General features: G+C 39.3%; 1 protein-coding gene across 2 annotated transcripts in view; it reads left to right on the plus strand.

Annotated features, from left to right (window-relative positions):
* LOC117403125 (thioredoxin-related transmembrane protein 1-like) overlaps positions 1-20990 on the plus strand; it is a 31743-nt gene extending 10753 nt beyond the window's left edge. Inside the window, exons 3-8 of one of the 2 annotated variants that reach the window (XM_034005141.3) lie at positions 3980-4025; positions 5649-5777; positions 6024-6069; positions 13409-13510; positions 14094-14157; positions 20481-20990. In XM_034005141.3, the coding sequence (XP_033861032.2) occupies positions 3980-4025; positions 5649-5777; positions 6024-6069; positions 13409-13510; positions 14094-14157; positions 20481-20734 (641 nt within the window). In that variant the 3' untranslated portion in view covers positions 20735-20990. Of the gene's footprint in view, positions 1-3979; positions 4026-5648; positions 5778-6023; positions 6070-13408; positions 13511-14093; positions 14158-20477 lie in introns of both variants that reach the window. The other variant, XM_034005140.3, reaches the window with a different exon arrangement.
* Positions 20991-25906: the final 4916 nt, after the last annotated feature.

Here is a 25906-nt window from a genome sequence, read left to right on the forward strand (position 1 = left end):
AAAGAGTATTTATTCACAAAGAAAAAGTCCATCCAAACAAGACTATTCTATGGACCTGGCTGTCCACGGGTATAAAAAATAAGTTGGGCTTAGCTTTGAAGTTATCCACTATGACTTTTATTCTATCCAGAGCTCTGAAAACAGATTTAAGCCCCTTTCACACTGGCATAATCTATCTGGGTCACAACATACTCGGGCAAATGTGTTAAGGAACATGATAGTGTCGTACCCGGTGTCATGCAGGTCGGGTACACGTTTTCACACTGCTTTTGATAAAGCAGGGTTGACCTGGGTGACAGACGCAAGTACACAATGCGCGTATCAATGCCCGGAAGCAGCTTGTTACAGATGTTTCCATCCAAGCTTCTCTGGATTGAACTGTCGGCCCAAATGTTGAGTAGAGCAAATGTTACTTCATCCCTGCTGCAATCTGGCTCATGGTGTGTCTCAAGCAACAAGTGAAACCTTCACGCAGGTGTGGTTGTTTGTTATTGTGTCGGCTCACAAACGGCTGTCAAGCATTTTGTCTTGCTCAACCCGGGTCAAAGCGTGTCAACCGACATCCTGAGGTGGGTCGCTGGGACCTGGGTTAATATTACCGAAGGAAGATTCGAACCTTAAATGGTACTAATTTGCATAATTTCCTGATGATGTCACAATAGCTACTTGTTTATATTTGATTGGAAATCCTATTATTTTCAGCGCCGCTTTATCGGGACGCCTCGGGAGAAGGAAAAATATCCCGAATAAGCAGCTGTCCCAATTAAATGAGAGGCAGTTGAGACAACCTTAATCACACTTTTTTTATTCTTAATGAAAAAAATGAAATCAAATCACATTATGATTAATTGTTAAATACATAATTTAAAATACGAGTCAATGTTTTTTTTATTTTTTATTCCTAAACAAAATTAATCGTACCTGCGATGATGACACGCCAACTTTCTTTGCAACAGCTATGAGAAACCACAGAGACTCCAGCACCTTCAAGAGTTCAACGTGGTTTACGCAATTTGCACAAGTCACAGTATAATCACATACTCCGGTTGCTGCACTGTGATGCACGACCTGTCTTGCTCTGAAAAGTGATCTCCGTTCATCATTTGAAATACTGTATCCCAATTAAACTAAGTGATGTCCCAATTAAACAACATAAATAGCATTGTGAAGAACCGTGTCTCAGAGTTGTATCCCATTTAATTAAGCAGCAATCCCGATTATCACTATCCCGATTGGGTGGCACCAACTGTAATCCATATAAATGGAATAAAACATTCACATGTAGTTTAAAAATATGTTGTATAGAACAGTAATCATGTTTTTATAATTTAAATAAAAATACTTGTTTACGTGTACTTGATGCTGCTTGTTATATATACAGTAAGCTTGCGTTGCAGCAGCACAAACTGCAGCGGATGTAGGCAAAACAAATCTTTATTTAAGTCGCCGTTCCAAGCAGGTTATCGGTCACATTTTACTACTACTAAAAATATTAATAATAATATGAACTTATGCTTCTCAAGTGACCCCCAGAGATTGGTTGTGCCTCCATGATACATCAACAGTCACTTACACAGTTTGCATTCAACTTTTTCTTTGGTCGTCTGGGCTTTTAACAAAAAAAATCCTAAACAGCAGAGGGGTTTCGAGACATTTCTTTCAATACAGCTTGCGCTATACAACGCTTTGCTGTCAAGATTGCGAATGAAGAAATAAAAAGTTTGCCTCTGGATAACTCGAGCTGGAGGGGCAGTTTTTGAAATTAAAATTATTAGTGTAAGCGTATAATTTGTATGTTTCAAACATATTCTATCATAGCACTTCTCTTACATTGTCTTGTACAATAGGTATTCAGTATATATTTTACTGAAGCACTACAATCGCTATAGGTGCTATGTGTATGGAGCAGGGTATATTATGCCAAAGCACTACTCCCCTAATGCTTTGGCATAATATACCCTGCTCCATACACGGCAGTGGCGCCATATAGAGTTGCTACATATAACGATTTAGTAGTGGATACTTCTGATTACGAAATATGCATTATGCAAATCAAAAGATCAAATTTTGCATGTGAGTGACATTTAAGGTGTGATTTATAGTATTTACACATTGTCAAACTGTTTCTGTTAAAAAAACCGAAAAAACTCACAGTGCATGAATGAACCTTCAAAGGTTTAAAACCACCTTTGAATTCCTGGCTAGTGAACGAACATTCAAACCCAGCCCTAATTCTGATATTGTCTATGATCTTCAATAACGCAGTAAGGTAATAGATTAAATTAAGCTAGCGTAGCTCTATTTTCTGGGACAGGCAGACCGTTTTGTTTATCTGTTGAACTTGGCAGGAATTGTGTTTTTAATTCTGTCCCATTAAACACTTTTGGATCACTTATATTAGAAACTCGAAACAAGGCTGATATTTCCCCCTGAAGAAACTGGGGTGCCATTGTCTATTAACAAACTTGGAGAAACGTGTAAGCATATACAGATGTTCAAAGTATGCCAACATGTGAAATCATATTAGAAACACTGTTAACAACCTCCAGGATTTCCAGCAAATTGCAGTAACATACTATGAGAAATCAAGAATAACACCAAAGTTATCTGAGGAGTTTGGTGTGCTGAACACAAATCTGATAATATATTTAAAACTAGTATATGACCAAAAACACTACATCCCCGAATATAGGTTGTGCATGCTAACAAAACAGACCTTTACTAACGATCATTTATCTCATTACATTTTATACAAGTCTTTATACAGGACCATGGTATGTGCAGTGATACATATATTGTATACCTGCATCTTGTGATATGTATTATATTGTGCCATAAGGATTTTGTTACAGCTTTAGCATCAATTGTATGAGGAGATGGGGTCTAACCATGTTCCTGATGGATTAAATGTTTTGGTTGCATTTCGACACAAAATAATATAATGTGATTTGAATTTGTCACAAAATAATGCCTCCAGTTTTTGACTGGTGGTCATTGTAAGTCATCTAAACTGCCTGTTTGCTATCTTATTATCACAGAATACAGTCGATCATCTGAGATGGCACCTGCTGCAGCCTGATGGGTTAAAAGAAGCACAGATTTGAAAAACCCAGAAGCAGTAACTTCATGTTTATAGTCTGAGAATATACAAGTCATGCATCAAAGCAATAATTTACTTCAAAGAAAACCTTTCAAAGCAAAAAAAAAGATTGACCCCAGCCCCCATAAAAAAATAATTTTATTTTGAATTTGTTTAACAAACAAATAAAATGTTAACATTTCAAAATTAAAATAACACAAAAATACGGTGAAAGGTGAAATTGAACAGTACAGTTTGTGAATACGAGAATTCAGTATACTAACCTTAAATCAGCAAATTTATTTAAAAAAAAAACACTACCAATTAAAACGTTTTTACACATCGTAGACCAGTCATTCTGTTCAATGCTGTGAGAGCTACAGTATGAGAACCTTTATTGCGACATATAGTTGATCGCAACGTTTACTGTTTTTGAATCAGTATATCATAGGATAGTGTATTTCAATTTGAAGGTTAGGAAGAGGTTTTAAGCCACTTTGTCGTATTACCATGATATGAGCAATATTCATTTCACAGTGTTGACATAAAGAGCTTCAATAACACATTTACATTTGTAGTGGAGCCACACAGTATTTAAAAATGTGGGGCTTTTTTAAATGTTGTCATTGTTCACCTGTGGCAATACTAAAAGTATAACCACAGCCAAAGCTGGCATGCAAAGACAAAAAAAATTATGAAAAGTTATTGACTTAATACATTTTCAGATAATAGCTCCTTTGAGTCGAACTGTAACTGCAACAACCGTCATCATATTACAACTCAGCTATCAAGTGGACCCTATACTCCCTACAGATAACATTTTATACTTTTTATTAAATTGCAGGCATATGCAAAGTTTCAGATTCTACTTTTTAATTTAATATTGTTTTCCCCTTTCAGGTTTGAGTGGACGTTTTCTTGTCACAACACTGCCAACAATTTTTCAGTAAGTTTATGCCACATACACCGGGAAATTGATAACTTATCAGTAAATAGCTAGATAAAACTGTACAGAAAACAAATGCATTTTTGTCTTATTCAGAAGGGAAAAATACAGCAGCTTATAAGAATATATATATTTAACCATCTATGTTGGGGTAGTTTGAAGCACCTTTGAATGCTCTCATAAACTATTTAAGCCGGCAAATCTGACAGCACCCTTCACTTTGACCTGTGACCTACGTAAGATGGCTGTCGCATTTGGGTCAAATGGCATTTTGGTTTCCGGTGTAATGTAAAATGTACTTGAATTGAATTTGCACAAAATAAATGTCAAAGTGCCAATTTTGCTGGTTCTGATTTCATATGTAGACAGTTTTTTGTAAGTACCAGCATCAAAGAAGTAGATCGGACGTCATACCTGAGACTCAATTCTGTTTTTTAAATTCAATATCCGTAATTGATTGCATTTGTGTATATATATATATATATATATATATATATATATATATATATATATATATATATATATATATATAAATAACTAGGGGTAGGAATTAGGTTTAGAATATCCGAATACTTGACCTCTAATTACTCAACATAGGGACACATAGATAAATACATCAACAGTAACAGCGAAGAAACAGTTATGGCATCTAATGTATTTAAAGTAAAAAATGATTTAAAGAAATAAGAATACACAGAGGGGTTTTAACTATAAAAGGCAGAACTTTATAAAAAGGACCTTCAAAACATTCAGCTGCATTTATAACACCCTTTCACGACTCGTATAAAGCAACTGCTTACTAACAAAGCACAACAAAATATGTATGCAAAATAACATTATCTATGCTATAATATATAACGTAAAAATGAGATGAACTGTACCCATACTGGCTGATTCCATAATATAATAACCATTTAAAAAAAAGTCTGATTCCAGAATCAAGCCGATATCTGTAGGAGACCAATAACAGCAGAACTCAAAGGTTTAACATCGCCCGGGTAGTTTGCAGTCAAAATCGAAATTAAAGTTCACTTAAAAAAAAAAAAAAAAAAAAAAAAAAATTGCACAGTGGTCTTGTTTTAACTTTTGTCAAAATACTTCCAAGCATTGCATTTTTTTTTCAAGATGCCATTTTCACTGCTCATGTACTCTTAGCCAATAGCAGAGCTAGGTAATAAAGGACGCCCGCCACACTGTCAGTTATCAGTGAGGTGACAATTGTAGTGGCTGATCACTTAACTTCCTCCTCTCTCAAAAATACCGTGCCAAGTTTTTTTCTGGTGTAGTTTGCGCATTTTTCCGTTTGTTTTAGAAATTAACGAGTATTCGAAACTTGATCAAAGTATTTGAGTAGTAATTTTATTTAGAATACTCGATTACTTGAATAGTCTGACTCACTCCTAAAAATAACAATGCAAATATTGTGTTATATGTTTAATTATGCAAAAGTTTTGCTGTGCTACAACAGTACATATTGCACAGTTGTGTGACTTGTCTTTAAAACTGCAAACAACTGTTCAAAAGCTGGTTACTTTACTATATATATTTATCTGCACTGTTTGTTGTACAGCATACAGTAACATTGTTTTAAATTTGGTGTTGCATCTTTTTTCTTTGTTTTAGTGCCAAGGATGGAATGTTCCGGAGATACCTTGCTTCCAGGACTGTGGAGGACCTTCAGAGTTACATTATAGAAAAGAAGTGGGAATCTGTGGAGCCTGTTCCAACATGGAAATCTCCTTCTTCCATTGCGTAATTGACCCTTTTTTGTCAGATTTTTTAACCTTTATTACACTCATGTCTTTATCACAGGCATACGTCAAAATGTATGTATTTATGTGTTTATTTATAGTACCTTGTCAGAGCAATTAATCAGCTTGTGAAACATTGATGTGTTTTTCATAGTTTCAGAAAATGTTGACTTATAATACACTAATTTCTGTACAATTCTGATTTATTTTTGTGTGCCATTTAGCCTCTTTATTCTGTTGCTTACAGGATGACAGGAATGTCAGGTCTCTTTCATCTGTCAGTTTGGATCAGAGTAAGTCAACATTTTACCATTATTTGCCATAGTTTCATGTTTGCTTAGAATGTTCCCTTTCAATTCGAAGACGACCACCAGCCAATACTTTTGGGATATGCCTGCCTTAGGTGAGCATTTTATGTCAGAGCTCCCTTGCATTCGAGATGAGAGCTGGCTTTCCTCTCTTGAGGAATCAGCGGCTCCATTTGAGTGTCTTTTTTTCCTTTCTCACAGCCTGCTTCGCTTGTGTCGCAGGCCATCTTTTCTCAGCTGTCCGTCGTTTGAGTGTGACTGCTGTGGTGGAATTTTCTGCATACAACCGAGCAGACACCGGTCCCGTGCTGAGGGAACGATTGAGACAGAGACAAGTTGGAGCAAATTCACACTTTATTAGTTTGCAAACTGGAGCATTCAACAGAGTAACACAGACTCTGCAAGCAATTGCTAAGAAGGCTCAAAATACACTAAGTCAAACAGTTCCTTATATAATCAGTTTTTGCACAGAGTTCATGACTTGTGGTAATTCTTATCTTCCTTAGTCAGCTCAAACCAACCTCGTGGTATCCTTGATACTGTTGTCTACCGACTTTTCTGATTGGTTGATTTTTCTAGTTGCTAGGGAGAGAGTGTCTATCAGGTCCCACAAAGTTGATTCCCCAAATACAAGAATATTAGCTAAGTGACTGGGGAGAAAAGAGGAATTATCGCTGTCTCAAAATATTCTTTATATCTTTATCATTTGAGACAGTGTCCTATCCTCATGTCGCTGACTCATGCACTTCTCTAAAAACAGGGCTACTGACCCTTGGCCACATTCCAGTGTGTTAGTTCAACATTGTAAATCTAATACTTTGTTAACATCATACTTCATATAATATCATTATTCAGGTTATACAAATCACAGTAATCATCAAAACACATTAAATTAAAACTCTTCGTACGATTAGTCTAAATTACTACGATTAATCTGACGATTAGTCTAAATTACTACAATTAATCTGAGTTTTTCTAACACACTGCCTGTGCAGTATTGGTGTGTGCGTGTGTCAACCTACACCATCAGGGAGAACACTGTTCCTCTGCCAGGGCTCGGCTTGCCACCTCGTCGTTGAGTGACTCTGCCGGCTGTCGTTCTCTCAGCTTGGGCAAGAAAAACCAAAAAACTGTCAGTCAGCCGTTTGTTCCTCCATTGGGGCTGTGCTTAGCTATAAATGCTGCACAACTGCTCTACGTTTAATCTTTTTCTTTTCAACAGCCTACATTGCTTTACGATTGTAGTCTGCTTTTCTGACCTTACAGCGCTGGCTGTTTTGTGTTTTTTCCTCTGCTATTGCAGCTAAAAAAAAAAGAAAAGAAAAAGAGGCGCGTGATCCTCCACCGGGCCCTGGCTCTGCCGCACCTCACTGTTGAGTTGACTCCGCTAGATTGACTCAGCCTGCCCTCTTGGTGCGCTTAAAAATGCAGTTCACCCGCGTTGCTGTGGTGACTGTTCTATTTACCCTCACAGCTGTGCTGTTGTGTGCGTGTATGTGTTTTTTTTTTCATTTTACTGCCTTGCCGTTTAAAAAATAAATACAGTCAACTCTTGATTATCCGGGGGCGGATTAAGCGGTTTGCAGATTAACCATGGTAAAAAATAATAATAGATTGTGTATTTGTGAAAAAATTAAAATTATGTACTACAAATCAGCGAAAACATCTATCAGAAGGATCTATTGTTTGGAACAATACAAGAGACTGAGCAATGATGACACTGTGAGGTCGCTTGGCGGAGAGGAGGAGAATGACAGCGATAGTAAGGGGGAGGGGCTAGCTTGCAAAAACAAGATCACGCATCGTACTGCGCTTAACCCTTTGCGTTCCTTTGTCGGACCTGGTCCGACATCGCAATTTTCCCTTTCTGGTCCATCATCAAAAAGATGCAAAAAACAGGTCTCTAGTCGTTTTCTCTCCGGAAAAAGCCGAGAAAACCATTCATTCGCCGAGGTGAGACCGATAGGAGCCGAGAGAAGCCGAAAAAAAAGGGGCGTATCTCATGAATACTGATAGACCCGACACCACATAGATAACACGGACATAAACAAACAAGATAGATGCTTCCACATCCAGCGCTCAAAGAACATCACAGACATTTGCAGAGCTTTTTTTAGATGTTATAGTACTAAAATAACGACTAGGATCGCATTATTGTGGAGTTTGGTGATAAAACGAGTGATCAGGAGAGGATTTATCGGTATGTACTACTATTACGAGGTATGTAAAAAATATAGCGAACGAGGGGTGGGGCGGGGCTGGATATGCAGTACTGAGTGTCCTGTTGAGATGCAGTGCCTTTTAAACCTGTTTTACTTTGAATAAAATTACTTTTAAACAGTGCGTCTAAAATAAACTGCGCATGTGAAAATAAATTGGACCTGACGCGCCTGACATGCGCTGAATAAATGGACTGCAAAGGGTTAATCACCTAGACTGTCTGCTGGACTAATTTTAACAGGGGAGGCTGTGTGGTCCAGTGGTTAAAGAAAAGGGCTTGTAACCAGGAGGTCCCCGGGTTCAAATCCCACCTCAGCCACTGACTCCTTGTGTGACCCTGAGCAAGTCACTTAACCTCCTTGTGCTCTGTCTTTCGGGTGAGACGTAGTTGTAAGTGACTCTGCAGCTGATGTATAGTTCACACACCCTAGTCTCTGAAAGTCGCCTTGGATAAAGGCGTCTGCTAAATAAACAAATAATAATAATAATAACTAAATAAGTTTACATTAAATCAATTTTGTACCACGTTTTGACTAGTTTTGTTTTAACCATGATTTTGGGTTATCCGTTGACTGTAAATAAAAAAATAAAATAGAAGAGTGATTCCTCCACCGGGACCCAGCTCTGCTGCACCCTGATCTTGAGTTGAATCCGCTGGCTTGTTTCAGCCCGCCTACTCAGTGCGCTTGTTAGTAACAATAATAATACAATTTTACAGCTCACCCACCTGGCGTGGTGACTGTTGTTCTCCCATAGCTCAATTGCTCTGTGTGTGAGCTTCTGTTTTCTTTTCCTGTTACTGCCTTTGCAGTTCAAAAAACAAAACAAAAAAAAGCAGTATACTTTTTCTTCCTGTCTAACACACCGAAGCTCCTTGAGCCTGTGCTCCACTCCGGTATACGCTGCCCCGTTGTGTGACTGCACGTGTTCCACAACCAGGTTATCGCTGTACTGCACCATAGTGCAGCACTGTGCGCTTCCCTGTACTGCTCTCCTGATTGCCTACTGCAGCCACTCAAGCCTGTGTATCCACCCCGGTGTATGCTATGTGCTACCCTGGGTTGTGTTGACTACACAGGGTTAAGGCTAGGCGCCTCTCGGTGCCTCTGTGCTTCGGAGCCCTCAGTGCTTAGACGCTCCGTGCCTCGGTGCTTTAGCAGCCCAGCATGTCAATAACACCTGCACTCGGTGCCCCGATTCTTCTGCGTACCAGTACTGTATTCTACCTCACTCAGTGTCCTCGGTGCTTCTGCACCCTTGGTGCCTGAGTGCTTCATTACACAGGTCTACACCCTCTGGTGTTTAAACAACGCCCTTGGGGCCATACAGACATCAAGCATGGCTAAATTCCACACTTGCACGTCCTGCACAACATCAGTTGCGCGGCGTTGGAAGCCCCTGGCCTGGCAGCAGGCTCAAGTGCCTGCTTTGGCCCCAGCTCAGCTGATAACGCCAGCCCCTGAGCTGACCCCGTCTGCACCGATTGTCACCCCGGATTTTACAGAACCGGATGTCACCATTGCTGAGGAGGACCATGATGAGATTTCTATCGCGGCCTCATGTGAAGGTGGCTCCTTCCTTCAGAAGCAGCCCCTACCTCTCCTGACCATTCCTTTGGACCAGTGGTAGAGGAATTGCTGCAGCGCTCTCACCGAGAACGCAAGGTATCTCGGCAGGTAGTCTCAATGCTCCCCTCCTGTACTCTGATATGGGAGAGACGCTGGCGTCCGCACGGTGAATCTGATGGTTCCGATCCCCACTGCCCTGCGTGATGAACTGAGGCATAGCTTTCAGGCTTCCACGGCAGGTAACAACCGGGCCTACCCGCAACGACAGGAGGGAGCCTGATGTGGGATTCCAGCAAGCAGCAATCTCGGAGGTAGTCCCAACATTGCCTCAGGCAGCCCCCACTTGGGTGCTTGCCCCCGTACACAATAGTTATGCACACCGTGACATTCTCCAGTCCGTCCAGCCAGGCGACTGGTTTAAAACAGTGGACTGACAGGACGCGTATTTCCATATCCCTATTCGTCCAGCGCACAGGAAGTGTCTCCGCTTCGCCTTTCAGGGGAGCATCTTCGAGTTTTCTGTGCTGCCATTCGGCCTTTCCTTAGCTCCCCGCACGTTTTCAAAGTGCATGGATGCCATCCTAGCTCCCTTGCAGCTGGAAGGGATCAGGGTGATGAACTACATGGACGACTGGTTGATCTACGAAGAGCAGTGGCCCATGCAGCGATTGTGATGAAGCATCTGTTGAGGCTGGGATCCTCAACGATGTCAACAGCCAATTAATACCGGTGCAAAGTACAGTCTACTTGGGTCTCTGGCTGGATTCCCTTGCGGTGTCGGATGACAGAGTAGCTGCCAGAGTAGCTGCCATTTGCAACTGTCTGGTCCCGTTTCAACAAGGGTTCACAGTACAATTGGTGTTGTGTCAAAAACTATTGGATCTGATGGCCGCAGCCATCCAACTGGGGTTACTCCACATGCGCCCAATCCAAGCATGGCTCAGTCCCTTTCGGCTACACCTCAAGTGCGACAGACACCGTCGGCTGATCATGTGTCGCCTATGCTGGTGGAGGCAAGCCTCACACCTGAACGAAGGCGTAAGGATGGAGTGATACACAACCGTCAAGTGGTGATGACAGATGCATCCAACCTGGGTTGGGGTGCGGTCTGGGCAGGCAGAGGAGTCAGCAGGTCATGGTCGTGCCGCTGAACATTTTTTGCACATAAATATGCTGGAGCTCTGAGCAGTGCACTAGCCAACGAATGGCCCAAAACACTTTTGTACGCTTTCCTGCCCATACAGCTGCTCCCTGCCTTCCTCGAGGTCATGAGAGAAAAAGCGACAGTTCTGGTGGCCAGATGGCCCAGGAGAATCTGGTTTTCGAACCTTTACCAGTTGCTGCCGGGCCAGCCCTGGGAGATCCTGCTGCGCAAGGATCTCCTCAGTCAGACGCAAGGCACTCTCTGTCACCCGGGCAGACTCAAGCTGTGGGTCTAGCACCTGAACTGGACGTCTATCCTCCTTAGGGCTCTCAGATGCAGTCGTTAGTAGACTGTAGAATGATAGGGCTTCCTCCACATGAGCACTGTATGCTTACAAGTGGAGGTATTTTCAAAAGTGGTGTATGGCCAGAGGTCATGACCCATCTGCTGCCCCATAGCAATTATTTTACAGTTTCTGCAAGATTTGCTAGAGGCGGGCAGGTACCACTCTACGCTGAAAGTATCCCCGGGTGCCCATAATCTGGCGACCCGTTTTCTAAAGGGTGCTCGCGGCTGCGTCCCCCTAGAAAGGACGTCCTCCCCGAGGAGTCTGGATGTGTTATCGGAGGCTCTCACTAAGGCCCAGTTTGAGCCTATACATTCCATAGAGCTGAAATATCTCTATGAAGACAGCCTTTTTATTGGCCATCACCTCTGTTAAGCGGGTCAGTGAGCTACAAGCTCTGTCTGTGCACAGTTCCTGTATGTGTGTTTGAGATAATGTGCACGAACCCTGCATTCCTACATAAGACGATTACGGCTTTCCACAGGAAGGTAGGAAACTGAATTCCATCTGCCCAGTGAGGACATTGAGAGGTTATATAGATAGAACGAAAGCGCTGCAGCAGTCTGACCAGCTCTTCGTTTGCTATGGTGAAAGGACCCTGGGTCAAGCCCTCTCGAAGCAGCGACTGACCCACTGGATTGTGGACACAGTATCGACTGCGTACAATAATGCCGGCCTACTCCTACCTGGGAGGGTGAGTGCGCACTCTACCAGAGGTGTGGCTGTGTCATGGGCTCTCTTTCGAGGTGCCTCATTGACTGACATTTATACTGTGGCTAGCTGGGCTACGCCGCATACATTCACCAGGTTCTACCGACTTAAGCCTTCATTAGGTACAAGGGTCCTTGAAGTTGTATGTGCACACTACCAACACTAGTTGGCAGTAGCGAGGCGTCCCTCGTATGCTGTCCGCTCACTCTCCCTCACGACGGCTCTGGTATACTTTCCCAAAAGTATTGGTTGGTGGTCATCTTCGAATTGAAAGGGAGCATTAGGTTACTTACCGTAACCCTGGTTCCCTGAAAGAGAAGATGACCACCAAACCTTGTGAGGTCAGATCACTCGCATTCGTGGGTTCGATGCAAAAGAGGAAGTGAGCTCTGCGGAGCGACTACTTATTCCCTCGGTAGGCGGGACCGAGTACATCACTCCACGGAGGGGCCTATCGGCAGCTCTGACATAAAATGCTCAGTGAATACCTACCTAAGGCAGGCATATCCCAAAAGTATTGGTTAGTGGTCGTATTCTCTTTTAGGGAAACAGGGTTACGGTAAGTAACCTAACTTTTTCAGCAGTCTTAAATGCTTTTTATTTTTTTATTTTTTTATTATTATTTTTTTTAATAAACCATTTTGTAGTCTATTACCACCTAAAGTAAGTAAAGGCATAATCAAATATTTTAACCCTGCTGTTAATGGCTTGTGATCTTCAAGACCACCTAAAATACTTCATAATATATCGGAAGCAGCATATTTGAGACACACAAATTCTCATAACATGTTTTTATTATATAAATGTGAACAAAGTTTGTGTTTTAAAGCACTTATCTACATTTTCTATACCCACATTCTAAGGAATAAACCACAAGACATAAATCTGTGGTTGCTGTTTGATATTTAGTACAGTACTTCTTACTGAAATGAGTTTCAAAACACATGCCAATTATGAAAACGTGTGTGTAAAATATTGTGGTTTAAATAAACTGTACTATGTTACCCTAGGGTGCTTGTCAGTTATTTAGCCATCCTCATTTGCAGAATAACTACAGTACTCCATGTGGTTAAATTCATAAATTCACAGATGTTTAACAATACCCCCTAAAAACAAGAAAGACACCCTCACACTTTAGAAATAACATCATTGCAGCGAGAGACCAGGAGCTTTTGAAGATTATTTTGTCAAGTCATAATTGAGGTTAATCCAGTATTTGGTATGTCAAAAGTAATCAGCTTGGTGACAGGTGAATACTAGTGAGACTTGTACTTTAAGTGATTTGTATTTATATATTTCTTGTTTGTTGTTCATTTGTTTTTACTTTTTTTACAGCATATCCAGAGTTACATGACTGACACGCTAGGGATTCCTGTTTGGGGATCTTATGTTATCTTTGCTCTTGCAATTTTGTTAACTGGACTTTTCCTTGGCCTGGTATGTTAGCACATCATTATAATTGCACTGCATGTAGCAGAATTAATGTGCGAATGAGAGCAAACAAGGATGGTGAAGATTTTTCACAGATAGTTTACACTGCAGATGGAGAGTTCTTTTTCCCCGAACAGTCCTGCCCGGACTGTTAACGAAAGCAAAGCTTATAGATAATTCTGTGTTTTTTGTGTGCTGGGTTAAATTAGCTTGTCCCGAGTGGCACTGTTTCTGTTCTTTTAACTTAAAATATCAGGCATGTTATACTTTTTATCAGCATTTCAAAACAAATCAGTAACAAATATGCAGCCTGGAGGTACCAAAATTCAACCCCTCATCTGAAACGAACAGCAGCTGTACTATATGTGATAATCCTTAAAGGGGTTTAATGGATGTTTATACATTTTTATAATATTTATTTCTTCTGTTTGATATCTTATAACTATTTGTAAAGTCTATTGTTATCCCTCCCATGAGTGACATTCATCTAGTGGAGGTGCCTGGATTTTATAATTGACAGGAAAGTATGTTGCCTCTAAGCTTCTTGGAACTAATATAATAAAATTGCCCTTGTATTGTATTTTCACAGATACTGGTTTTAATTGCTGACTGCCTTTGTCCATCGAAGCATAGATACAAAGAAGTAACAACAGGTAAATACTGTAGACCTTTTTTTTTTAATGCTGAATTGTAAAGAACAATACCTGGATATTTTCAATCAATCTTTATTTTATATAAAGATTGATTGAAATAATTATAAAGGTAGTTGTTGCTGTCGGTGTGTGAAATGGGAAAGCACTTCACTTTCAACAGCGAAGAAGTAAGTTAAAGAAAGACTGTTTGTACAGTGCCGTAAAGGTAACACGAATGATGAAATGTATAATGTATACTAAATATTTATAACACATTCCCATTTTTATTGAGTTCTTCTGCAACTGTTCAACTGATATTTTTTTAATTACAATTTAGAAATTGTATGAACTAGAAAGCATTTTTTGAAACACTGTTTTCTTTTTTTATTGTTTAGCCTGTATTTTGATATGTAACACAAGTTAGTTATAACAAGACATTGTATATATTTTATTCAGTTGATTTAATCATGATTATCGTGATGATTTACAGCAGATAAGAGATGAAAATGTCATTATCCCCCAACACTAGTTGGTGCACAGTTTTGTATTTTAAGGAAGGGAACCTGTTTGGATGGTTGAACACTCAACATACTGAGTCTTAAAAGGCTGTTGTTCCACCAGCCTTCTCTTCACTGACAGGGAATCCAGCTGCTCATTGCACAGCTTCAAAATAATGTATGGTTCTTTTTTTTTCCTTTTTTATTTAAGATCTCTATCTCTGTGGCATGCCTCTGAATGGTTTTAACGTAACAGAATGTGAAGGAAATAATGTGCTTTCTATAACCCACTGTGCATTTGTATGCCTTTACTGACCGAGCATTGAGAGGCAAACCGCATGACATTCTTAAGACTTGTGAGATGTTTAAATGAAACCGCACCCCTGAATATTTTCAGGTTTTTAACCCCTCGTCAGCGGTGAAAATTGAGCTTACACAGAAGGCGGAATAGGGTACAAATCTACCCCACACACATAAACCTGGTTAACAACACAAAGCAAGTTTTTATAAATAATAAAATTTTTAAATCAACATTTTGCTAATAAGCACTTTCTATCTGCATATTTTGCAGTAAGTGCCACTCACTCGCTATTGGATACAAAAAAGGATACAAAACTTTTTTATTGCACATGGTAACTTAGCAAATAAATAAACAATAAATACCAAAACAAATAACTTGTCAGCAATGCCTGCCTCAATAGGAAGATGCTCAGTATAAAATACAGACACTGTCTTTTCAATAAAAAGCTGTTTTACAGTGGATAAAAAACAACAGGTCAATTGCAGCATACCAGTGATTCAGTTCACTTCAAGTGGACAAAAATGAGGACTGTACTAACTTAATCCTGATATCAGCGTACCAAACAGATGATATATATATCATACATATATATACGCATTCACACACAACTTCTGTAAACTCGACACCCCACGGGGTTGACATTTAGTGTCGCCTTATCCAAGGTGTCAAGTTAACCACAGATGCAAGAGTAACAGAAGTTGCACATTTATAGTATTTACATATTTATTTTTAGTTAAATTACCTTATGAAAATGGTTCAAAGAACTGCAGTGAGTGGATCAATTACAGTATACAGTACTATACAAGCTCGGTACAACTCAACTATATAAATAATATATAAATAATAAACAACTTGGTTTCACACAGAAAACACACGCTTTGAAAGTTCTGCTGACAAGCTTGTTATCATAAATAACCTGAGCTTTAAAGCTAATTGAACGAGAACTAATTTTTCACCTCTCACTCATCGTGAACTGATATTGTAACCAGCTGCACTTTAGTTGCGAATGAATGAATGAATGAACAATTTGTTTCCAGTCAGAGATCATTCAAGTGAAACAAGAGTGTCAAATAGAGTTCAGTCACATGAAACGACACTGTCGAGTTATCAACTTGTGTTTTAATAAGTGTTGAGTTACGAGTAAAGTGTGGTGTCGAATAAAAAAATTAAGAGGCAGGATGCATATATTTTATATTGAGAAAATCCAGGACCAAGACTGTCTGCCGAATTAAGCGAAGGTGGTGTTGTGCGACCCTTTATTCTCATGGATCTGACTGCCTGAACGTGATGGACACAAGAAATATACCGATGGAATAAAGTTTTCAGTTGTATTAGTCATTTCATGGGAAAAAGGCAGCTGTCTCTAAGTTAGTCTTATCCTTCTCAGTACTAAATTAATCCACTTGAACAGGATCATCAGGAATTTGATTTGGTACACTGCAATCAGGATCTTGTTTAGTCTGATTTAGCAGATGATCTACCTGTGATTAACTTCTGGTTTGCTGCATTCAAGATTTCCAGGTGTACTAACTTTAGTCCAATCAAGTGGACTAAACCTGCTTAATCCACTATTTAGACACATCAAGTGGACTAAATTTAATACGCTGCATGACCCAACAAGTCTAAAAATAAGGTTGAGTAATAAATAAATAAATAAATAAATAAATAAATAAATAAAGATAGCCCTCCTATCTTACTAGGTCCCCATCGGATGTTTAGTGGCCACGCCACAACCCTCCTCCCCTGCCCTTAGTCTTTGTCTCTGTCTCCTATCACATGCAGTGGTTGAAATGTAGACACACGGTTTGATGCTTTTATGATTCTGAAATTAGAATGCAATGTGCAACTTGCAAATCCACCCCCATTGTTTTTGAGATTTATGCGGCACCATTATATCCGCCACTATGTAAATAGACCCCACTGTATCTTTTATCTTGTCTTCATACTTCTGTCAATACATCTTTTGAGAAGCTTTTTAAAATGATGTGGCACCTGCACGTCCACAACAATACTTAATTATATGAGTAAACATCTGCTGGTACGTTGTTATGGAAACTCAGTTGGGGGCTGATTAGAGGTAATACTGGTAGGAGAAACAGGGAGGGAAATAAAAAAAAAAAAATTCTAGTAAAAGGATGAAGTCAATTAATATTCAGTTGAAGAAAACCCTAGCCGAAAAAGTGAAACAGTTAGAGGGAATTTGAAGTAGCAGCTAATCAGCAGACTCGAGGTCCACCACTTGTATATTCTGTTTACTTTACCCACAGCATCCATCCAAAAACTGTCTGAGGTTTTTAGAAAATAACAGCTAGGTTGTGAAGCCTGTTAGTGCCCTACCTTTTCTGGAGGCCTGGGTTTAAATGCAGCCTCACAAAATCACCACATAATTCAGCACAATTTGGCACCTTTGCAGTCAGTCACAGACAGCATTGGATGGGCTTTCATTACATAAGAGGTTCTCTCCAACTTTGCATAGCCTCTGTCAAACATATTATCTATGACATGCACTGTATGCACTCTGGAATCAGATTTTTAGACACACTTTAAGTATTAAGGGTGTTGAACTGATGTTATACTCTTTTTCTCAATTTTAGCCCAGATTCACACATAAGTGACTCACTAAGTTTGTAAGCCTTTAAGGATAGTGGAGGGGTTCCAGTACAAAAATGAAAACGTCATCAAGTGTAAGCATTGGACCAGAGGTACTGTTCCCTCTCAAGTAGGGGATATTAACCATTACAAATGGGTGTTTCCCCTTTAGCCTGAAACCTTTTATACCAAAGACCTCTCGACAGAGCAGTGTGACGCAGCTGCTGCTCCGCCCCTGAGAGCATAAAGGAGCTGCGCACACTGACAACGATGTCATTTTCCTTTTCAGCTGATCCTGAATACTTGAGAGAGCACTTATGTTAAATTATCACCTTTCTAATTACCTTTCACATTTTTTAGCTTTGCCTTTTAAATGTTGATTTAAAATGTTGAATCGCTGAAGTAAAATGGTTTATTTCTAGGTTTTCTTGTGTTTTCAGCAGAGTGCTGGTAAAGTCCAGCAGTGGCCTATTGCTTCCTAGGATCCTTAGCACTCCTTCGGCTGTGCAATATTCTACTCCTCGGTGTTAAAAAAAATAAATAAAAAAAAAATAAAAATAATAATAATAATAATAATAATAATATTTTTACTTTTCTGCCGATGTGCCGCAACCTGCTCAGGGCACATGGTGGCACCTCAACCCATCGAGCCTACGGCTGTGGGTCTGGTCCCTGAACGACTGCATTTGAGCCGTCTCGGGTTATCAAACAGGGTAATTGACACCCTGCAAAATGCTAGGGCAGCCTCTATCCTTTCCCAATATGGGCACAAGTGGGGCTAGATTCAGACGTGGTGCTTGTCTCATGGGTTTGAACCCACGACATGCCCCATGGCAGTTATACTGCAATTTTTACAGGACCTTTTTGATAGTGGAAATCCCCATCTACTTTAATGGTCTATTTGGCAGCCATCTAGTTGTGCTATGTAAAAATAGATTGTCTCCCCAGCGCTCATTTCCTGGCAGGGCAATTTTTGAAAGGCACCCGGCAGCTTAGGCCACCAGTGAAGGATATAGTTCCTCATTGGAGGCTGAATGTTGTGCATAATGTTCTGATGAAACCTCTATTTGAGCCCATGCACTCAGCTGAGCTCAAATTTGTGTCTTTCAAGGTGGCTTTCTTGCTTGCAATCACCTCCGCTAAGCAGGTGAGTGAAATGCAAGCATTCTCTGTATCGAAAGCTTTTCCAATATTTTCAAAGGCCAATCTGACAGGGAGTGCCAGCTCCATACGCTTTGCCCAGTGCGGGTATTAGCGTATTATGTTGACAGGACTAAAAGCTGGAGGCAGTCAGAACAATTCTTTGTCTGTTAAGTCCCAAGGACAAACTCTGTCTAAACATGGTTAACAGGCACAGGTAAGATTGCTTATGCATTATACCCTCACAATAGAACATTAGGTGAGTTTTCATCTTATGTCTCTTCCAGCTATTGCTGGATGCTGATTACTAGCTCAAGGTGGTTTCGGCTAAGGTTTGTAGCTCAGTGAGGTACTAACATGTCCTTGCGACAGCTTGGGTATACGTCACTCATTTGTAATGGTTAATGTTCCCTACTTGAAAGGGAACGTTAGGTTATTATCATAGCCCTGGTTCCCTGAAATAGGAATATTAACCCTTTGCAGTCAATTTATTAAGTGCGCGTCAGGTCCAATTTATTTTCACACACGCAGTTAATTGTAGACGCGCTGTTTAAAAGTATTTTTTTTCCACAGTCAAACGGGTTTAAAAGGCCCTGCATATCAACAAAGCACTCACTAGGCATCTCCAGCCCTGCCCCACCCTTTCGTTCGCTATAGCTCTCACATATGTTAAGAAATAAATAATAATAATAATAATAGTCGTACATACCGATCAATCATCTCCTGATCACTCATTTTATCACCAAACGCCTCAATAATGCGATCCAAGTCATTATTTTATTACTATAACATCTCAAAAAGGCTCTGCAAATGGCTGTGATATTCTCTGAGCGCTGATGCACTACCAGCCAGCTTGTTTCCTTATGACCGCCCCTATCTGATGCCAGGGGCAAGTATGACTATTCATGAGATACAGCCTTTTTTGGGGGGGTTTTTTCGTCTTGTCTCGGCTCCTGTCGCTCCCACTTGGCCATTGAATGGTTTTCTCTGCTTTTTCCAGAGAAAAAACAACTAAAAACCAGTTTTTTGCGTCTTTTTGATGATGTCGGACAGGGTCCGACATTGGACCTGATAGGAATAATTGCAATGTCGGACCAGGTCCAACATAGGACCGCAAAGGGTTAACCATTAACTTCAGGGTCGTGGCATCATGGTCGCAATCCTCGAAGGAAAATCAATCAATCAATTAATTTATCTTTGTTTTATATAGCGCCTTTCATAGTGGACCACCATCACAAAGCTCTTTACAAGATAGTGAGGAACAATGCATAATACATTAAATGCAGTGAAATACAGAGCATAGTACATTAAATATAACCGTAAAAAACAATGCAAATACATTCAATATAGGCATAATACATTAAATAAAAGGCTAGGATGTGAATTCTAAATATTGTGGATGCGTGTGTCAAGCAGAATCATACGACATCAAAATGACATCGTTGTCAGTGCGCGCAGCTCCTTTATGCTCTCGGGGGCGGAGCAGCAGCTGCGTCACACTGTTCTGTGGAGAAGTCTTTGGTATAAAGTTTGAGGTGTGGGTGTCTTAAAGGGGAAATACCCATTTGTAATGGTTAATATTCCTATTTCAGCACCATGAGTACTTAAATATAGATTCTACATTGCATACAGTAAATGTGTCGCATAACATGTTGACTGGCTGCTTCTGCAACTGGACTTCTGTCCCTGATTCATGGATACATTGGATAAATCTGTTTAGAGCACTTAAGTATTCATTCTGCCCAGCTGGCTCCTTTCATCAGCAAAAATCATCCCAAAAGATATGTCAAATAACAGTATGTCCATTTTACCAGAAGTGTACATGAAGGAGGAGCTTTCTGATGAAGAACAAGAGGATGTTCCCACAGAAGAGAAGCAGTTGTCTGATGCTGAGGATGAAAGAGAGAACCTGAGTGACAAGGCCTCAGGGGAAGATTCAGCTGGTGATGAGGCTTCTGGTCCTGAGGAGCTGGCAGTAGATTCAGTTGATGGCCTGCCCTCTGACAGCACAGCCGAAAATGGTATGAGGAAACGGAAGCTTCAAGTACCAGAGTCGCCCGATGAGCTGTAAGCACAAACACCTTTAAGATAAGAAATGAGGACCAAAGAGAAATACCATTTAAGGATCATGTGGTGTAAATATAAACATCATTTTTATCATGTATAGTTTTATACAAGATGCAGCAAAGGGAACTGTTTCTCTTTTCATCAAGGTCTGTAAATGTATTTTTTTAGTGTTTTGCATCTTGTCTGAAAAAAAATTACAAGAATGGATACGCATTTTTTGCAATCAAGGTTTAAAAAAATAAATATATATTTTTTATTATTATTATTGTTAGCCTCCTAATTTATATATAAAAAAAATGTCATGTCAAAAGAACTGCAAAGTGCTTATAAAAAAGTTAATATATTTTTAAAATGTTATACTAAACTGAACAGCATAAGGTCTGTTAAATTGATCCCAGTATGTCCAAATTCATTATAAATCTGCACTGAGGACTTTTATTGCTTCTAATTATAAAAAGGAACTCTCCGGAAACCTAGCCCCAAACTAAACTGAGAAATAACACATTTTCAGGACATATTCTGCTGGCAGTTTTTTTTTTTAAATACGTAGGACTGAGCAGCCTTGGTTTACATCCCTTTTATCATTGTGCACATCTTGTATACAATCCTAGCAAAAACTACAGTACAGTATATAGAATGCCATAACCCAAGTGTAGTGCACATCGCATATGTAATATGCAATAATTATATAGCATTTAAAAAGTCTCCTAAAATGTTTTATGCTATTGAAGAGTTGAGGTATAAAAACAAGACTACATTCCCAAGCTTAGACAAATTAATCCCATTTTAGATACAATAACTTAAATAAAATCCGGACTTGGATTTGATAAAAGTAAATGTTGAAATAAAATTGAGGCCCACTTCATGGTGTGTTTTCTTTATTGCAAACATCTGGCTGTTAATCCTTTTGTACATGTGTCTTGAACACAAATTTCCCTCTTGTGGTATGAAATTGTACTGCACAAATCAAAATATTCTTCCAGGTGTTACAGAATATTGTTTTTTACTTCTGGTTAAATACATTTCATTTGTTTTGTTTTGTTTTGATTTGTTTTTAAATGGGGGTAAAGTTTTTGGGAAATGGTATTTTCTTACAATAAATAGAGTGAATGTTTTGTTAATACAATCCAAATAAATATTGCTCTACATTCACCCAATTCCCCAAAAACTATTTTCCTCAGCAATGTCAATGTTTAATGTCAAGTGCATGTATTATTATTATTATTATTATTATTATTATTATTATTATTATTATTATTATTATTCATTACAGCAGCTACCATTTTCCAGGGCAAGGTTAATTTTGGGTGAGGAATTAAGTTTTTGGAAAGGATTAAAGTATTATAACTGTAAGTGCAGTCCAGTGAGCAACAGCTATTGAAATAGTAAAATGAGTCAGTTACTTTAAACATGCAAACTGTTCCTAGTTTAATAGCATTGACTTTATGGTTTGAAATCTTAATGGAGATAGTATGTGTTCAAATCCCCACTTTCTTTGCAAAAGAGTCCTGTGCTCGGATGCACATCTTTTGCTAACACATTAAGGCAAGGCTATGGTCAAAATCTATTGGTAGCAAATTGATTTACGTAACATTTAATGTTCATTTATTTGAATATGCGTTTTATCAAACCAAGAGCACACTTGTATGTTTAAATATACTGTACTGTTTTTATTTTTATTATGATTATTGTGTATCCTGCCTTGCTATCTTGCTGTCCATTTTAGTGTTTAGGACAAAGCTGTTTTTCTGTTAATAAATACAGATTTATTGAAAATATGTTTACCTAAGCGTGTTATATATTAACAATACAGTTTCTTTGGAACACATGCTGCATGCTTTATTTTATTTATTTTTTTAATTTTTTTTTGTTGTTTTGTTGGTAATTTACTCAATTAACCTGTGGGGAGACCAATGATCCAATAACAAATTGCCATTTTCAGGTACATCTGGCCATATAAATTATATTCGACAATGGAGATTTCCTTTAACCTAATTAGTCAATATGATGGCTTTAATCTCATTAGAACCCTCTTCAGTGCTTGTCTTGTTCAACTTTTGATTATAATCACTAATTCTTCTTCAACATGATTGACAACCAAATATATACTGTAGCAAGTCGCTGCGTGCACCTACTTGCTTTGCGGGGTTAAATAGGGCTTCCCATTTCTCCATGAAATCCACCTTCTGCACAGCAAAGAGTGTACCGGGACATCAACCAGCGAATTGAAGCCATCATCCATGGGTATGCTGGTCAAACCACAGAAGAGTTCCTGCGTGGAATTGCTCATTTTAACATTTTAAAAGTAAGTATGCTCGATTAATCTAAGTTGCGCGTTTATATGTCAGCCTTTATGTGTAGTTCGGGGGCGCTGGAGAGGATGCTGTCTCCTTCTTTCTCTCTGTTTTCTTCCATCTCTTAAAGATCCTTGCAGATTGCTTTCATTAAACGAAAAGATGTAGATTCCAAGGTTTTTGTTTTTTTTTTCCCCATAGGTGGAATATCATCTTCAACTCTACAACTAAAAAAAATGAACAAACATCATTTAAGACAATTAAGCGAATATTGTTTTTTTTTGTGTGTTAACTGCAACAGAATGCTACTTTGCATAACATGGGTTAAGGACTCAGTTGACAAAAGATTATTATAAATAAAATGAAAAAAGAAAGTCAATCGATACTTCATCCGAAAATCCCATGGACTCCAGTGAGAAAACTATAATATTGTGACAAAGTTGGCGGAGGGGTTTCAAGTTGATGTTTTTGTAAATGTTGTTCTTGACTAAATGAGGTCAGTTCAGTTGTCTAATGTTTTGGGCAGGGGGCGTTGCAATGATGCAGATATCTTGGTCGGGTGCACTATTATTTCTATACAAGGGGAAAAGGTCCAAGTCGAGTTACAGCTTATGTGGGGCTACGAATCAATTTGTCCATTAACTATCTTTGTCTTACATTTGACACCAGTTCACTTTTCGTAACGCGTTTTGGTTACTGTAACAGGATTCTAAATAACTTCTAAAGAACTGTGAAAGCCTGGCTTTATATAAAGAGATGGGATGAGATAATGGTTTGTTATGTTCTGAAAACTCCATAAAACAAACTTTCTTCTGTTACTTTTCTGTTATTTATAGCATACTTATTTTAATATTAAGTGAGGGTCAGTTTTTCATCATGTACTGGATCAATTTAAAAGGTAAAAAATGTATGTCTATAGCATTACAAAATAGAGGTTATGTCACTAAATGTAAAACCAACATTATAGCCTACTTTGTAACAGACATGATAACCCGAACTTGTAGATTCTAGTAATGTCACTTTTAATAATTAACGTGTTAAAAAACTACAACTCCTATGTTGCAGGGCAGTTATCTTAACCTCTACACCACAGCGCTTCAGTAGGAAAACTTCAAACATTTGTTCTAATTGCTGTTAGCGGCCAGCTTATTAGAGATAACATTTTGAAAGTTTTGCAAGGAAACATATTGAGGTAAGCGATTAAAAACTACAGACACAAATGCATTAATCATAAAAGTGTTGTAGCGGACACACTTATTGGCTCGTATTTGCAGTCTCAATTTGCATATTCCCAACCAGACCACGTGAGCTCATACCAGCGTGTTACGCATAGTGGCTGATCACGCACAGCAGGGAGGGACACAGACCTGACAGCTGAAGCAACAGCAAGAGGAGAAAGAGACAAACCATACACAACACGCGTTTCCCAACACACCCCGGTTCACAATTAATTCTTACAGTTTGCAATGATATTCCAACAGCTTTAAACACTTGCATGTGGTTACAAATGTTGATATGGAGAATATCTTTTGGGGACTGTAACAGGGATCTTGCTTGTGGGTGTGTGCATTCACTGCTGAGTGACAGGCAGGAGATCAAGACAGAGGTTGAAGTTGACACACCCCGCAGGCGCGCAGGATTTATTTACACACACACACAATGAGAACAGCTCACATGACACTACCAACCATGGTAGCTCACTGAGTACATACGGCCAGCGTACAAAAAAACAAAATAAAACACAATACAAAAAACTATAAAATAAAACATGCCGTAAAAACGGCGTGCGCTACTACCTAATGCATGGAGGTCCCGCTTGCTCACCTTGCTATACTTTATGGGGATCTACCATCCTCGAACTAATCTTTATGTATCAACACAAACCCCAACTCCGGCCGTTGGCAGTTTTGGCAGCTTCTTTTCACTCCGATCCTGGTTCACCATCGCAGCGATCGGAGGATTTCAGCAACATATTTTGGTCTCTGCTGGGGTAAGTTGGACGATCTTCAGCCCGTTGTACAATTACACAATACTATTTACATCTATACACAAAAAAGGCCTCTTCATGTGCAGGGCTCCTGCCCTGCTACAGGGACCAATTGTCACAGGGGTGAATTGTCACCGGGACTAATTATCGTCGGGACCAGTTATCGGTGGGACTAATTTTTGCCGGGACCAGTTGTCGCTGGGACTCATTTTCGCCAGGACCAATTGTCACGGGACCAATTGACGTGCTCCCGTACACGCTTGATCACAAAGTTGACTCAAATTATTTTATAAATTACACAACACGATTTATTGTAATCTGCCAATACCTTAGTTACTATGGTGTGTTTTTTTGTTGTTGTAACTTTACTAGATTGCTGCATTTAAAAATGTCAGGTTCATGTATTAAGAAAGCAGCATCACTTATTTGCTAATGTACAAAAAACACAAATACCTTAAATTTAAAAGATTAGTCTGGATTGCCAGAGGCTGTCTTGGCAGCCATTTCTGGGTTTCTTTGTAACCAATAGAAGATCAGCTTTTCCCACAACTAGCCAATCAGAAGTGATAGGGGTGGGACGTAAACACTTTTTTAAATGTTTTGGACTTCCGCAATTCAGTTTTCAGAAACTTGCGTGGCTCTCTAGAAATATACCCAGAGTGTCTTTCTAACAACAGAACAAATATAGGAAAAATAAATAAATAAAAACTACTTGTCCGACGGGCAAAGTATAAAATGGCAAAACTTGTTGTCCGTCACACAAACCTAGTTATCCCGGGCGTCTGGCGATACGAATTGTACACCCCTGCGTATCTAAAGTTTCCAGTCAACAAACATTTCAGAAGTGTTTGTTCTGACAGCTGGCAGCTTCAGTAATGGGTCTAATAGTAAGATT

This window comes from Acipenser ruthenus, chromosome 5 (genome assembly GCF_902713425.1).
Source record: "Acipenser ruthenus chromosome 5, fAciRut3.2 maternal haplotype, whole genome shotgun sequence".
NCBI classification, from domain to species: domain Eukaryota; kingdom Metazoa; phylum Chordata; class Actinopteri; order Acipenseriformes; family Acipenseridae; genus Acipenser; species Acipenser ruthenus.